The sequence below is a fragment of the Lepidothrix coronata genome, unplaced genomic scaffold (genome assembly GCF_001604755.1).
Source record: "Lepidothrix coronata isolate B3197 unplaced genomic scaffold, Lepidothrix_coronata-1.0 Scaffold11, whole genome shotgun sequence".
NCBI lineage: Eukaryota > Metazoa > Chordata > Aves > Passeriformes > Pipridae > Lepidothrix > Lepidothrix coronata.
In genome coordinates, this window is record NW_016690191.1 from 446,839 (window position 1) to 461,075 (window position 14,237).

Here is a 14,237-nt window from a genome sequence, read left to right on the forward strand (position 1 = left end):
CCTTTACCTCAGAGTCCGTCTTTCATTGCAGTGTGGACCAGAAGAACAGTTTTGTAGCAGATCACTGACATTCTGAAGTTCACACTAAATTTCTGTTCTTTCTGGGAGTAATAACAATGGCTAACAATGGATTTTTCTGTGTGGGCTGCTTTCCTCTCACAAATCTCTCCAGCATTTAAATGAAGATACAGTAGCCACTGTTCACATATTAATCTCCTTGATGACAAAGCCACCTCTTTGTTCTGGTGTCTCTCCTAATATGAGTTACACCATATAATTTGTATCTAGGATTTGCTTCAATCACAGTCTTACATTCCTGAGACACTGATGTAATGCAGATTATCCAGAAAGATTGGTGTGTGCCAAAGTAACTGTTCCCAAGGTGGAGTATACTGCATACAGCACTATAAATTATCAAATAATGAAGTTCTCCTGTTGTATTTTCAAAGCTTCATCTTAACAGGCTGATTTATGGGTGAAATTACTAAAAATACTGCCTGATAGTTGCCAAATCTCGTCAGTCTTTAACCAGTTCCTCATTTAAAGCAGAGCTTTAAGCCCAACCTTGCAAACCCCTGCCTTGCAGACAGTTATCCTCAGACCTGACAGAGCTTTGAGAGTCCTTGGCTTGGGACCAACTCTGAGACTTTTTTTGGTCTTTCTAGCTGACACTTGATAATCTTTCTGGCAATCTGCAGTTACAGTTTGCTTAATAAAATGTGCCTGGAAAACACTGGAGGTGTTTTCCAGGTGCAGTTATCTCAAAGATCAGGAATCTATGACCAGAAGCCTCACACCAGCTCCCAGGACCAGAGTGGAGGGGTGGTAGTGACCCCAGTGCGTTCCTGTGGCAGATTTGCATGGATGATATTTAGTCTGTTTGCAGTAGGATTTGACCACTAACTCACACAGTATTGCTGGAGGCAATGAATGAGAGTGTTAAGATGCTCCCAGTGGGACATGCCCAAGAGTTCTGCTTCACCTCTGAAAGGACGGGTCGGATCATCCAGCTGCAAAGCAGTTTGCAGTTCTCTAAGAGGAGAGGGAAGGTCAGCAGACAGGTTTGTGCCACGTGGTCTCAGTGAGTTAACACAATATGCTTCTTCTTGTTCAGGAGCTGTGAATACAACCCCCCAAAGCCATCAATCAGGATTAGAAATTACATGAGGAGAAAAATCTGGTATAAGACCAAACTAAACAGTCCCCAAAACTAATACACTATTAATAGCACACACTTCACTCTTTACTATTGTAAAAAGTAACATGAAAATCAACTTTTCCACGTGGTGTTTCTCTCATGGCACAGTGATGAAATGAGAGTGTATTTATGGCTCAAGCTGAGCCTGCAGCACAGCTCCACTGCTCACTCACCTCTGCAGTGTGACACACTCCTGGCTGCTGCTGGGTCAGGGGATGGATCCAAAGTTCACTAAGTTAGTGACTGGCTTCCACTAAATTCACAGTAACTTTGTCTCCAACCCCTTCATGATTTAACTCTGGGCATTTGTATCTGGCATGTGGCTTAAAAAATAAATAAGTAAATAAATAGTCCCCCAGTAGGTACATTAAATTACCTGAAACTTGGGCATGTTCCAAACTGGTTTGCTAAGAGGGGTGTTCAGATGTGTCTCAGGGGCTGCTCCCCTTTGACAGACTGTCCCTGGTCACACCTTTGCTGTGTGCTCATGTCTGGTGGTGGTGGTTGGGTGGGTTTTTACGCAGGTGCATGGGGTGCAGTGAGGATGTTTGATATCGGAAACACTCAGGTTTCACTGTAACTTGGTATCTCAGCTGTTGAAAAACCAACTCCTGGCAATGTCTAGAATAAAACCCAACATCTGTTTGCTTTGATTTCATAACAGATTTTGGTATTGCCTTTAAAAAATTGACCCTGGAAGTAATGATTTTTCCTGGTGAATCCCAGTGTGTAACAGCAGCTGGGAGAGCCACTGCTCTGGCTTCTGTGCACAGACAAGGTTTGCAGCTCTGCTACCCCTCTCTGTGGTTTTCCTGCAAGGGATGACTGGCTGTTCCTGAGATATCCTGAGTCAAGGGAGAAGTAAGTAAGGAGGAACAAGTGCAAAGAGAACTGAGCTGAAGGGTGAGATGAAAGTGTCATTCAGATACAACAAGAGGGAGTGTCTTTCCCAAGTCATCTGCCCAATGCACCTGATGAAACCCAAGAGCTCAAGCCTTATTCATGAAGTGAATATTCAGGAAGTGAATCCATAGCCTGAGACCCAAAATCCTCACCTGTCTCACTCCATGTCACAATGGTAAGAGAATCACTTACTCCTGACATGCATAAGGCTGTCACCATCCTTTGAGACCCCCCTGTATCAGCACAGCAGAAGCACAGCCCTTCAGCTGCACTTACATCCCTAAAATAGCTCCCCAAACACTGCTGAATGTAGAGGAGTCACTGCTCTTCATGCCAGCATTTCTCTAACCCATGGCTCTGAACTTCCCACAATTCCCATAAAGGCATCACTGACACAGAACAGTTTCACAGAGCCCTTTAAAGCAGAAAAGGGGATGAGGGAACATACAGAATAAGCTGCTTAACATCTAAAAGAAAGGGGACAGCAATAACCCCCAAAAGGTGCCAAGTGATACACTGCAAAGTAAACTGGGTGGCCAATTAGAAGGAATCAAGTCATGGTTGTGATGAGATTAGTGTCATTTACAGAGGACTGATTCAAAATCCATTGAAGCCAATGGAAAAACTCTGCCTGGCTCCCAGACCTTTGAAATGGGCTCTGTGTTCCTCTGCTTTGTAGTTTAAAGGCACCACTTCCACCCCATGGAACAAGCCTGTAACTCCACATGTCTTTTAGCATGGGAAAATAGGCTACATTTCCTTGTAGCTCCTAATTATTCTTACAGTTATTCTGTTAGTCAGAGTTGCTGTTAGAAAAATTGTTTAGAGGTGAGCAGTGGTCAGTCCTTGGAAACCTTCAGCTCTGTTGTTGCATTAAATTTAAGCTGTTGAATTCCATTCAGCAGCCCGATACCAAGGAGACCATTGCCATTGTATCCTCCAGAATTTTTATATGAAGCTGAAATGTGATAACAATTTTCCCCCCATCTGTTCCACTAATTCTCACTGTTTAGTTTTAGTGTCATGAAAATGTTTTGTGGAAGTGAGTCCTTCCTGACACCACAACCTTGACTAGGGTTGGGGGGTTTTTTTTGAGGAGAAAACAGGAGCATCTGTTGGAAACTTCATTTCAAAGGTCTGTTCTGTGTAGTGTTGCTCCTGACAGTGACACTTCACAGTGTCCTTGTGCATCCCTGCAGGAAAACCAGGGTGATTCAGAGGGTGCAGATCAAATCAGGCCCAACACAAGCCTGGAGTCACAACTGAGCAGCACTCGTGGGTTTCTCTCCCTCTTCTCGGGCTGAATTGTGAGTCAGGACCATGCATGTCATGGCACTGAAACTTGGCTGCCAGCTCAGGGATCCCATTTGCAATGTTTCTCACTCAGTCCCCAGCCTGGAGTTGAGTTTTCCACAGGGAGATATGTAATGTCTGCTGCCTCTACCCTGCTCTCACTCCTCTCTCCTCTGTCGCCACAGGTTACATCGAAGCTGCCGTGATCCCTGCGGGTGCCCGGCGCATCAGAGTGGTTGAGGATAAACCTGCTCACAGTTTTCTGGGTAAAAAGACAAAAGAAAAAAGAATGTTTAGATTCAAGCTCAGCTCTGTTTTCTGTTAAAATGACCCTTCTCTAACTGCCCTGTAAGAAGATAGGTTTGTTGCTGCCAGGGAAGCATCTGTTGATTTCATTCTTGTTGCAGTCTCTGCTTTTGTGGCTTGGTTTCATGATGTTTGCTTGATGTGATAGTTTGTGACACTTACAGGCCCTGTGCAACCTGAAAGGGCCAGAGAATACTTTTATATATAGACAGAAGAGTTCCTGAACAGAACTTGGCAGTGGGTTGGACACAGCTGCCAGGAGCACACAGCACTTTGGGAGGGAGCAGGGAAGAGAACAGTGTGTTTGGAGAAAGAAATGGCAGAGACACAGATAGGAAGGCACCCAGCTCAGGCTGAAGCAGAGGCAGGACAGGGCAGATGATATCCCTCAATAAAGTGACCATGAGGTTGCCTGTGCCATTTCCTGCAGCAGCAGTTGTTCACTTGATGCTGTACCCAAAACCTGATCCTGCACTCTGAGATGGGCTGACTCTTCTCCACTTAGCTCTGTTTTCTCAGGCCAAACAATTTGTTTAATCCTCTTCTCATTTCTACTTCTGCATTCCTTTTGAGGGGAACAGGCTTCCTCTCCTCCTTTTCCTGTTGGAAACAAAGGATTAGACATGGCTGTGAGGCTGAGATTTGCATGTGAGGTTGTTGTAGGGCAGTCTGTCAACAAATTTGTTGTTCAGTTACTAATTTCTTAGATTAAAGATTAGAAAGGCATTTGTAAAATGCATCCAGTCAGCTACACTGAACATCTGGTCTTCTGCCTCTTCTCTCCAATATTTGGGATGTTCCTTTTTTGTGTCATTACTGTGCAATAGATGAAGGGCTTTATCTCCCATCTACTTCTAGGGAGACTGAGTCACAGAAATGCTGATGCCCCACGGCCCCAAATTCACATAGGGAGCCTGTGGCAGAGCAGGAAGTTCAAGGAAAATTGGCCAAGATCCAGAAAAACACCCAGCACATTGAAGTGTCCTTTGCACACTCAGAGCTACTCCATGTCCATGGAGTTGCTTCCAGAGATATCTCAAGTCTGTGGTAGGAACTCTGAGAGGATTACGAAGCTTGTCACTCTGAAGGGGATTCAGTAGCAAAACTCAGCCTAGGACCCTTGGGTTCTGATTTCCACAACTCTTATAATGCTCCATCCTCACAGCCAAAAGGAGATGTTACTGTCCATCACTGGGATATAGGATGACACTGAAAACATTTACATAGTGACTGTATCTTAGGATTTCAGGTCTACTGCCATTGGCTTTCCATCTTGAGATGCTTCCAAACTTAGTGATATCACTGGCAAAGATGCTTTTGTTCCCTGTCTCCAGATTCAGGGGGGAAAAAGAGGGCAAATCGTGTCACTGAGCTGCCCCTGGGTCCAAACCATTGCCGTTTGTGCCACGTACCACTCCTCTGGTATTTCCACCAGTGCTGTAGCCAGGCTGCTGGGAGGGGATTACGCCTACACGTAACATGTTTGACATAGCAAAGCTTGGTGGAACAATGAGAGCTAGTGTTTCCTCGGGTTTTGCAAATGCTCTGCCTTCTGGAAACCAGCCTTTTTGTTTGTCTTGGTGGGGTTTGCACAGGGTATTTGTCCGGGGTTTGGGCTTTGGCAGATAGTGGAGTTCAAAGTCTTACGTGCAGTGACTGCCCTTCACTGGGACAACGTAACCTTGACTAAAGCAGATGTTTCCCTACTGGGTGGTGAAGATTAGGATTGTGTATATTTGAGAGCAGGACTTGGCCCTGTGTGCATCACATAAAGACAGATAAAAATCTGGCTATTTTAAAGCTTCTGAGTGCTTTTAGCTCTTTGATTCGTGGTCAGGAGCCAGGAGAACCTCTCTAAGCTCTCCAGGGTTTTCTCTTTCAAGGGACACTGGACACAAAGAGAAGATACCCAATGTCTTGCTAAACTAAGGTGAAGAATAGCAGTAATGGGGTTCCAGTAGGACAATAAAGATGACCAAGAAAACAAAATCCCATCACTCTGATAAGTCTCTTGAATACAGGTCTGTGTATGGAAGAATTTTCTATTTCAATAACACTGACGAAGCTGAGTCCAATCAGGTCCTGTTTCTACTCAGAACCGGGTACAGCGCTTTGGAAAGGAGCCCAGCATAATTTGGAATCATTATTCCATGTGCTGGGAGCAGTGCCTGAAGAATTTCCCTCCACCTCCAGGCAACCCACGCTGGCTGCCTTGGCTGGCTGCAACACTGAAAAACCACCTTGAACAGGAAATGCCTGGGCAGTTTGTGTCCACAGGCTGGGAAGCAAGCTGGAGAGACCCAAGGTGGATATAAAGATCTGACTGGATGCCAGCTTTAGAAATAGATGGGTCAGTTCCTGTCTTCCGGCCAACAAGAAAAACAGAAGTTACAGGTTGTTGCTGGGGTTCCTATTCCTTCTGCTCTTCTACTGCACAGCTTTGAGTTTAGTTCTGTCACCTCTGGGGCTGGGCAGAGCCAGGCAATAGTCGTGTGTGACAAAAGCCACTGGAGAAAAAGGAAGTTCTTTGTGTCTTAAGGTACATGGAAGTTTTACAGCTGCAACATTATCTCTGCTGATGGGGCGCTTGGTACAATGAAGGCAAACAGTGGTGAAAACACTTTGGCCCAGATGCTCTGCTGAGCCTCCAGTAGAATTCCTGCAGTCCTCAGTTTGGGAACAGGTCTGTTTCCAAACTCTCCATCTCCTCAGTGACTGAGGGAGCAGTGCCTGCAGCAATCAAAATCAAACCTTACCCAGAAAAGAGGTTCACAAAGATTAAACGTTTCGGTTTTCATCAGGAATCTGTCTTCCTTTGATGGGGAGCTGGAACCAAAGCATGGTTTTAGTCATTCAATTTTGAGCATGTGCTGGGATATCTTTGCTAGTCAGCCATGGAAATAGCTTTATCTCATCCCCAGCTTTGATTAGTCATGTCCACAGCTCCTCGAGGCGGCCTGATGGCCGCTTTGATCTGCCTGGAAGCCACTAGGCTTTGGCAGAGGGAAGCAATCCTGCTTCAGAATTTTGTCTGAAGCTTGCAGAAGGTACTTTGTAGATGGAGGAACAAAGCAGGAGGAGAAGTGAGGTGCAGACAGAGTTCTATTGCTGTAGCATGCAAAACCAGGACACCATCATACCCCCAGGCTGTGTGCCAAAGAGAACTGTCCTCAGAAAAAAACCTTCTCCCACGTACATCCCACTGGGGAAACCACACCTGCAGTTTCCCTTCACCCTGATTTTGGAGCCTCTCATGGGCCCATGAGAGCTGTCAAGAAGCTTGTGTGCAGCAGGACACAAAAGTATTCCACCTTTTTCCAGTAGCTCCCCAGGGTACAGGTCCTCAAGAAGGCAGATGCAGAGAACATTGTGACCTTCACTTGCTCCAGACTCCCCCAGAGCTCAGACACTACAAATGATATGTATATGCTCAGCACACCTAGGAGGGTTTGCTGGCTGTGGAGGCTTGATCCAAAGAGATGACAGTGGCAGATTCCCTGCTGGCTTCCAAAGGCTTTAAGCAGCTCCTCTTACCTCCTTGCATCACACTCAGTTAAGTGAAGGCCAAGGTTGTGTTCTTGGCTGGAAGACAATAAAACGGGCATGAAATGCTGGAGGTTAAAAAAACACCTTGTTAAAGGCTTAGCCAAAGGACACAGTGAACCTTGAACTAGGGAAGCCCAGTAACCCAGGGGATATTCTGTCTGTCTGCTGTCAGGGCACATTTGAGCACGGTCATGGATCTCCACAAAGGGGCCTGGCACTTTCTGCTGGAACAGGAGCTGCCAATTTTCTCTTCCCTCAGTGCATCACAGCGACCTCTGGATAACTGTGCTTCCGTTCCAACGGAGAAAACACATCAATCCCTAAATCAGCTTGCACTGATGAGTCAGCAGGAATGGGATGTCCTTGTGGCTGGAGTTGTCTTTGAGTGTTTGAAGGATATCAGTGATCCTGATGCAGTAGCTATGCTGGAAGAAAGGACATATTACTAAAGATACTCCAAGTGTCTTTTCTTCTCAATACTCATTTTCCTTCAGCAGTAGAGCTTTCCATGTTGGCCTTACTGATGCATAGAGGCACTGCCTGGCAGGATGGATGTGATCCCACAGCACCTGACCTTGTGCATGGGTTTCCAGCTCATGGACTCTGAAAAGGGGGTGGCCGAGTTCACCTTCTGTCCCTGACCAGCCTCTGCTTTGTAACCTGGCTTTTCTTTACGTCTGTGACAGTTAAATGTTCACGTGTTCACTGTTTGAATTATGCAGCACACACAAACTCAGGATCACTTGTATTTTGCACTTGCAAATCTTGTATCAGCACGGAGATTTGACTGATCTTTTTCTCAAGGAAAGTTTAGGAAAATATGGTCTCAAAAACCAGAAACTAAAAAAAAAAGAAAAATTCTGCTTGGAAACTAAATTGCAGAGTTGTCTTGTTGCATTTGGAAGGAGAGTTTAGAGATAAGTGATCTATGAATTCTATGTTAATGCTTGAAACACCTTCATCAACCAAAATACAGAATATATCCAAGTTAGACACATTGAGTCACCTAAAAGTGTATTTTGTTTTAATTTAAACTCAGATCTGTTACGCAGTTACCGCATCCTGTGCTCCAGGTAGCCTCAGACAAAGACTCAACAGCCTGTGTTGCAATTACAAATTTGCTTGCCTTTCATTCCGCGGTGTTTGGTTCATTCCAGCTCTAAAAGATTCCAGTAAGAGATCCATTAACAGCGACTGGAAAATTGAGCTTCCCGGTGAGTTTCAGATCGCAGGCACTACTGTCCGGTACGTGCGGAGGGGTCTGTGGGAGAAAATCTCTGCCAAAGGACCAACTAAAATACCACTGCACTTGATGGTAACTTTATATCCTTTGTTTGTGTTTCTTAAATGATGCAACGTAAAGGGTTTATGTCCTTGCTGAAAGTTAAATTTTGATTGTTTGCTCCCTCACCACAGTGTTTTCAAGGTATGCTGTAGTGCCCCTCTTTTTTGTTGCAAAGGCTGGAGAATCCCAGCTCCCTACTTCAAAATAAGTGATGCTCTGTCCTGGGAGAACATTCAGTGCCCCAGTAAACTCATGTCCAGGATACCCCTGTAATGTGTCACACTATGTGACACATCCATTCCAGAGGATGGAGGTTCCCAGAGACCTTTTTTATTTCATGGACATGCCTGATCACACACATAAAAGGATATTTGCTGAAATACCTTCTCGTCTTATGCCAGAATATATTCTGTGTTTTAATACACTGTTCTCTAACAGAAGACATGCATATTTAGCATGTGCAGATGATACATGTGAATTTGAATCTAAGTAGTGACTTAATTACACACAGAAATGTTCCTTGTTTTCTTTATGTTGTTTTTTCAGTTGTATGTAATTTAAGGTGTTTTTTGAAAGTTTTCCCTAATGTTCAACATAGTCCTTCTGTTAACGCTGTCATTTTATAAACACCCTCATGGCTGCTGTATGAGAACAGGAGTGAGAAGTCCACAGGGGTGAGAAGAGCAGGACTGTATTCCCAGAGCTGTCACTGTGGGTGATGGGGTGACCCATGGGCCAGGCCCTTAACACTGGTGTAACCTTAATGTTGTCATCTATAAGACAGCTATAATGATGATGCCTGTCTCTTATCTGTGTTCCTAGTTGAAAGTCTGCAGAAAGCTTTGCAGTTTCTATAGCAAGATTTGCTTAGAAACACGGAATATTTTAATGTGTTCATTGTTTCCTGTTACTTTTTTATCCACTTGCATTTTTCTCTGTGCTGTTTCTTTTCCTTGTGACTTTTTGCCACATTTGTTCACTGAAGGCCATCTGTAAGCACTGCTAAAAATCATTTTCTCCCTTTCCTCACCTGATTTTTTTGGCTTGCTGGTGTTCGTTGTGCAGCGTTTCCTGACCCAGTTTGAAAAGCTCCAAAGATGCTTTTCACACACACACAAAAAATGATAGTTATACACCACTTTGTCAGTACTTTCTGCATGTCAAAATATGCTGCATAGGAACATGGAGTGTTTTGTCTTTGCTTTCTCAGATGAGTGAGTTTACCAGGTTCACAGACCAGTGTAAAGCTGGATTCCAAGAGCTGGAATGGTCAGGGGGCAGGTTTGGGCACACCAGCACTTTCCTGACTCGGCCACATAGTTCAAAGTCTGCCCACACAAAGGAGGTGTGTACAGGCACCTTCTTCATCACCAGAAACATCAGCTTCTGCTTGACTTTGGCCTTAACACAAGTCTTCCCTCCTGAAGCCAGGACTCTGACAAAGTATCTTGTACTGCCAAGGTCTTCCTAACCCCCTGTGAGAAAAAGGAGTTGCACAGGTACCGTTTGTGAACATGCTGTGCGGGGTTCCTGTGGCAGCTCTTGGAACCTCCTGGGGCATGACTTGGTTGAGGTCTAGTGCAGTAAAATCTGGTTATCAGCATTTTGTGAACCTCAGCATCAGTATAGTGTTGATTTTAAAGAAATATCAGTTCCCCTTTGTTAAGGAGTAAGTAGCTAACATAAGAAACTAGTGATTATGAGGTTCTCCAGGAGAACCTTTCCAGGTCCAGACTGGCACTTTCAGCAAACATAAGCAGAGGAAATGTTCCTTCTTCACCTTCCCTCACAGAAATGATTAAAAATGAGGAAAGTAAAAATTACCAGACCACTAAAAAACATATGGCTTAAAATCCATGCCAGTGGTAAACAAAGCACAGATGAAGCCTTTGCTTCAATTCAGATACTAATCTTTTCCTTGATACGGGGTAGTGGGTTTCATTCTTTCAACACAAGAAAGGCAGGATGGTTACCAGTTCCCCCTAAATAGAAAACTGTTGTTCAAACAGTGGTGGAATACACTGGGCTGAGAAGGAGCCAGAAGCTTCAGTCAGTGCGTTGTGACCTGCATTTGAAACCAATTATCCACACGTACACACCCCCCCCAATTATACATGGCTACGAAATTGCATAAAATTGGTTTCATATGGGCCTTTAGATTCACTAGTCTTGCACCCATATTGAGATAATAAGGATTTCTTTTTAGGAGCTGGTTTTTAATACTTGAGGCATTTCTCCAAGTGCATTGCTGTAAGTGGATTTCTTGGAGAAATTAATGTTTGTGTAACTAGGCCTGTGCTAGTCCTGCTCTCACAACAAACACTCCCAGAGCAGAAGGAATCTTGAGACAAGGCTGAAGGATCAATTCTGTAGAACAAGCTGTTTGTATCTCATGCACTTCAGGAAAGCCAGAGCAGGACTGGAGCTCTCTGCCTGGTGTTTGAATTGTGTTTAAAAAACCAATGTTTATCTTTGAAATTGTAATGATGAGCACTAATATTCAGTCCTGGTAGTAAGGCTCCCTCTGTAGCTGAAGCAAAAGCATATCTTTGTTCCCCACATCCTCTGGAAGAGGCTTTTCTGCCCAGGGTGCAGAGCAGCTCATGGGTGCTGAGTTTGTAGTGCCCCCCCAGTGCTCATGCACAGGCTGCCACATCATCACATAGTGATTTATGTGGTTAAACAAGCTCCTGACAGCTTTAGTGAGATTATTGGTTAAGCAGGAATGATTTGTGCAAATCTGAAGGGGAAACAATTACTGTTGGGACAAAATAGCATTTGCAAATTTGTCTTTTTTAATTGGGCAGCTGCTTGCTTCACTTACGAGAGCCCTGCTTAAAATATCTTGTTGGGTAAGGCATTGCTTCCATTTCAGTGGGTGTCAAAAGCCAGCACAATTCACCTGTCTAATGCTGCTGCTGAAATTATGGGATAATAAGTGTCAGTAAGTCTAAAGCCACAGCATCAGCATTACAGTAGTACTTCTGTGGCATTTGTTAATAGTGTGGTAACTCAGATTCCATGGACCTCACACTCCACTGGATATTTTCTAGTCACTTCTGACTGAAGCCAGTGAAAGTGAGATCCAAACGAAGCCCAACATGTAAATCAAAACAGGACCAGAACTCTCATCTGACTGTGGTGAAAAAATAAGCATTTTTCTCTCTTCCTCTGTTAATAGTGAATTTTAAAGTAATAACACTGTGACATCACATGTGACTCCATGGGAAATAGCCTGCTGCTGGAAGCAGGTTTCACCTTCCTCTGGCAATACACAGGCTATAAAAATACGTGCTGCCAGCAGCTCTATGATAGGGCTCTTCCTCGTCATCCTCAGGCCTCTGAGGCAATAAAATCCTGCTGCCACAGCTTGTCAGCAGCAATAGTCACACTCACTGTGAGTGCCACATTTCCCAGGAGATCTGTGACTTTTTTTGCATTACCTGTTTTTGCTCTGAGAAGGATCACCTTGACCTTTCAGATGTGTTAACTCTATAGATGCTCATTAAAATAGTTGCTGTATGAAAAGTGTTGATTTAATGCTTTCTGTTGTCTTACTACTTCTCTTTGGGTAGTCAGTGGCCTGTTGATTGCACATAAGGCTTAAAGTTCTGCCCTGAATTTCAGGTTTAGACATCTCCATGGCTGTTTTAAATATTCACAAATCATAAGCAGTTGTTGCTCCCGCAGTGCCCTGTTTTACCAATGCCACTGTAATTTCAGGTTTCTAGGTAAAGATTTGGTTGCCTTTCACAAGGTATATTTTATGTTTTATGTTTTAGAAACCTTGGCCTGAGCCAGCATTTCCAGCATTACTGTCTCCACAGTCTGTTGGCTTTCCCAGTACAGTGTGTTGTAACTGCCTCTCTTTTCCTGCCGAACCAGGTGCTGTTGTTTCATGACCAGAATTATGGGATTCATTATGAATACACCATTCCTGTAAACTATACTGCTGAAAACAGGAGTGAGCCAGAAAAGCAACAGGATTCCTTGTACATCTGGACACACAGTGGATGGGAAGGATGCAGTGTGCAGTGTGGAGGAGGTAGGGATCTTGGGAAGCTTGGTGGGACTCGCTGTATGGGGTTTGCAGACACCAGGCATCAGAGAGGGGGATGGAAACTGGCCATGGGAATGGATGTTGTCATAATGAACTCAAATGAGAGCTCGTTCTCACCAGCTCTCCCAGCTCTCATCCCATCCCCTACAGTTAATTTTCACCCGGGATTTTGGCAGGGACTTGCTCTGTCAGCTCCTCACCATAGGCTGGAGCTGCACCTGGATTTGTGCTCCTCAGGTGGCTCAAGGCGCTGCTGCAGCCCCATATCTCAAACCCCCGCCACGTTCTTGGAGCAGAGTCTTCCCAGGTGTTCGGGCACGTTCACCAGGAGACAGCTCCTTGCCCAGGGATGGAGCAGGGGCAGTGCTGCTGGGACAGTCCCAGGGTGGACGTGCTGGGAGTCCAGGAGCACACGGCAGAGCTCAGTTTTCACAGGATCCCTCGGATGTGCCGAGACAGATCTGCTGAAACCCTGAGGGGAATTGATGCTGTGAAACCAGAGACTGGTTTGTCAGCCACTGTCCATTGAATTTTCAGTGCTGGAAGGAGTAGGTTGTTCCCTGAGGAAAACAGATCGTTTCCATGCATTCTGGCCAGTCTTTCTTCACCAGCAGTCCCAGTTATTTATGATATGATGTGACAGAAGGAAAGAGGGCTCATCTTCACATTTGCAGGCTCACTGCCCTCAGTGCACTGAAACCATGGATTTATTTTTTTCTGTAAATAGAACTCATTTTAAAATAGACACTTACTTTTACTCATGAAATAATAATTTCTGAGTCATTAAATCCTCACATGAATGAGTACGAGATTTGTTTGTGGCTTTATTTTTTGTTGCAAGCTTGCTATGTATTTGAATAAAATCAGTGTCTGCCAACCATGGCTCCTACCAGTGGTAGCTTGACAGTTGATCTTTTATTTTGGTTGCCAGATGCTGTTACTCCTTATACAAGCTGGGAAGGGCCTTTTCTCTTTTTCCCTTCCAAACAGACTTTTACAAAATTTTTATTTACAGAATCTGAGTTATTTTTTATTATCTGCTGCAGGTCATGAATGAATAAACTCCATTTGATGCAGGCTCAGGGTTAGAAAGAGGCTCTGAGGAACCAAAATAATTAGCAGTGAGGCAAAGTCACACTGTGGAGGGGTGGCATTTTCCTTGTCACCTGTGGTCATTGTCATGCTTCCCCGTGGCCCAGCTTTCCTGGGGTCACACAGGGGAAGGCAGAGCCCTGAGAGCCACACTGCAGTGTCCTGGGGAAAGACACTCCTGATGCACAGGGAGTTTGTGTGAGAAATGCTGAGATGTATCCTACTAGCAGTAGGATACAGAGATGTATCCTTTTAAAGCAGTATATCTGGAGGACCAAAAGATGAGATTTTCTTACTTTGGAGGTTTAATTTCAGCTCTTTGTGAAACAAAACCGAGCCCAGTTAATCTCTCTTGAACTTCTATCACTCCTTTTCAACCCGACTGTTCCTGCCTGGAAGCAGCAAGAGGCAGCTGTCCTGTGGTTATCAGCACATCTGTCTGAGGTGATTACAGGGCACAGCTACCTGTGGGGGAGGAACAAGAAATGAAAGCAAATTGTTTTCAAGATATTTTCCACGTTAAACACTAGAAAGAGAAAGCCCAACCTGCTGTC

The 14,237-nt window shown here is 44.6% G+C and overlaps 1 protein-coding gene across 1 annotated transcript in view; it reads left to right on the forward strand.

Moving 5' to 3' along the window:
- The window catches only part of ADAMTS17 (ADAM metallopeptidase with thrombospondin type 1 motif 17), a 166,944-nt gene that overhangs the window by 114,952 nt on the left and 37,755 nt on the right, over nucleotides 1–14,237 (forward strand). Inside the window, exons 16-18 of the mRNA XM_017804950.1 lie at nucleotides 3,580–3,660; nucleotides 8,404–8,561; nucleotides 12,417–12,576. Of these exons, the coding sequence (XP_017660439.1) occupies nucleotides 3,580–3,660; nucleotides 8,404–8,561; nucleotides 12,417–12,576 (399 nt within the window). The remainder of the gene's footprint in view (nucleotides 1–3,579; nucleotides 3,661–8,403; nucleotides 8,562–12,416; nucleotides 12,577–14,237) is intronic.